Here is a 1777-nt window from a genome sequence, read left to right as displayed (position 1 = left end):
CTTTTGTGTAATATTGTATCACAATCAAACTCTAAAAAATGCCGTCTCTTATGTGCAGCAACATCTAAAACTTTCACCCCTAAAGATCAGCTTTAATGTCATCCACAAATATGATTGATGAATCGGATTTCTCTTCTCAAAATGTTCGTGTCATAATCCCAACCATTCATCGCATGAATACCTTATTAAGCTAACCGCTAAACAAAAAACAAAAAACAATAATAATATACGTCAAAGCCTAAGAAAGAAATAGAATAGTAGTGCATGCTTCAAGGATTTCACTACTCCCACTATAAATGCATGTCAAGCTTCACATATCACAGTAATAACAAACACAAAACCCCATCATCACTTCATTTTCAAATTCAATAATTATTTTGCAGATAGTCACCAAGAAAATCAAATTATTCAAAAGCCATGGGAAACTCTTGCCAAGAAACTCCACCACTACTTCTCCAAGACCTAAAAGTAACAATCCACCAAGCTTCAATGATTTTTCCCTCCAAAGAAACACATAACAATAACAATAACAACAACAATAACAAGTCTTTGTTCTTATCAAACATAGACAAAGTCCTAAACTTCGACGTGGAAACGGTTCATTTTTTCGCGGCAAACAAGGATTATCCGTCGTCCAAGGTTGCGCAGAAGCTCAAGGACGCCCTGGAGGACGCCCTTGTAGCTTACGAGTTCTTGGGAGGGAGAATGAAGATGAACTCCGAGACCGGAAGGTTAGAGATAATTTGCAATGGGGAAGGTGCTGGGTTTGTTGTGGCTTCTTGTGATTATAGATTGGATGAGATTGGAGACTTGGCTTTTCCAAACCCAGCATTTGCACAATTTGTTCATAAGTCTAAGGATTTCCTGAAACATGGTGATTCTCCACTATGTGTTGCCCAGGTAAAATTATAGTAATAATAAATTCATGTTGCATAAATTTCCTTTCTTAATATTATTGAATGTTGGAATAAACTCACTGTTTTATATTCTTTCTTATCTTCTCTCTCCGTATACATGCTTTTAATGCTGAAAAATATAATGATAATAATAAAAATGTTATTTTAACATTAAAATTAATTATTATATATATATATATAAATACATATATATATATATACATGATTAAAAATGTTATATTCAATTCGAGATGTACAACAATAGATATAAGTAACAGTTTTTAAGCATAATATATAGATAGATATCATAACCCTCAAATTGTTTGTACTCTGTGCTAACACAATTATTACACCAATTATTTTAGATTTTGTTGTGACCCCAATTCAAACATTGTTAGGTTGTGTTTTTATTGTAACATGATCAATTCATATATTTAAATAGAACCATTCAAAGTGAAATACCAAATTATATAGGTAAAATATGTTTTTTTTAATATCTTTGTAAAAAAATTTAAAAATATTTTTAATATTAAATTAGTATCAATTTTATTTTAATTTTTGAAATAAATTTAAATTCTACTTCTTTGTGTTAATTATGTTTGTTACTATTGTTTGAAATTATGTTTAAGTTGAAAATTTGTAATCATTTTAACTTTATTCCTAAAATTTAGATTATGTTTCAAATTATACTACAATTAAATCGTCTTGTATCTTTTATTATTTTATCTCTTTTTGTAACATTTGTTCGTTAAATTATTTCTTAAAACTTGAACACAAAAACGAAATTTTATTTCGGTTAAAAGAACCAGCCAAGCCTCGGATTGTTGACTGGGACAAAGACGTAAATAGACAGCCATGGTATAGAGTAGAGTCTCCTGAAC

The 1777-nt window shown here is 29.9% G+C and overlaps 1 protein-coding gene across 1 annotated transcript in view; it reads left to right on the top strand.

Moving 5' to 3' along the window:
• Nucleotides 272-1777, top strand: part of LOC107604919 (omega-hydroxypalmitate O-feruloyl transferase) — a 5784-nt gene continuing 4278 nt past the window's right edge. Inside the window, exon 1 of the mRNA XM_016306637.2 lies at nucleotides 272-900. Coding sequence (XP_016162123.1) covers nucleotides 418-900 — 483 coding nt within the window. The 5' untranslated portion in view covers nucleotides 272-417. The remainder of the gene's footprint in view (nucleotides 901-1777) is intronic.

The sequence above is a fragment of the Arachis ipaensis genome, chromosome B06, assembly GCF_000816755.2.
Source record: "Arachis ipaensis cultivar K30076 chromosome B06, Araip1.1, whole genome shotgun sequence".
NCBI classification, from domain to species: domain Eukaryota; kingdom Viridiplantae; phylum Streptophyta; class Magnoliopsida; order Fabales; family Fabaceae; genus Arachis; species Arachis ipaensis.
Note: the sequence above shows the minus strand (reverse complement) of the source record. Positions and strands in the feature narration are given on the sequence as shown.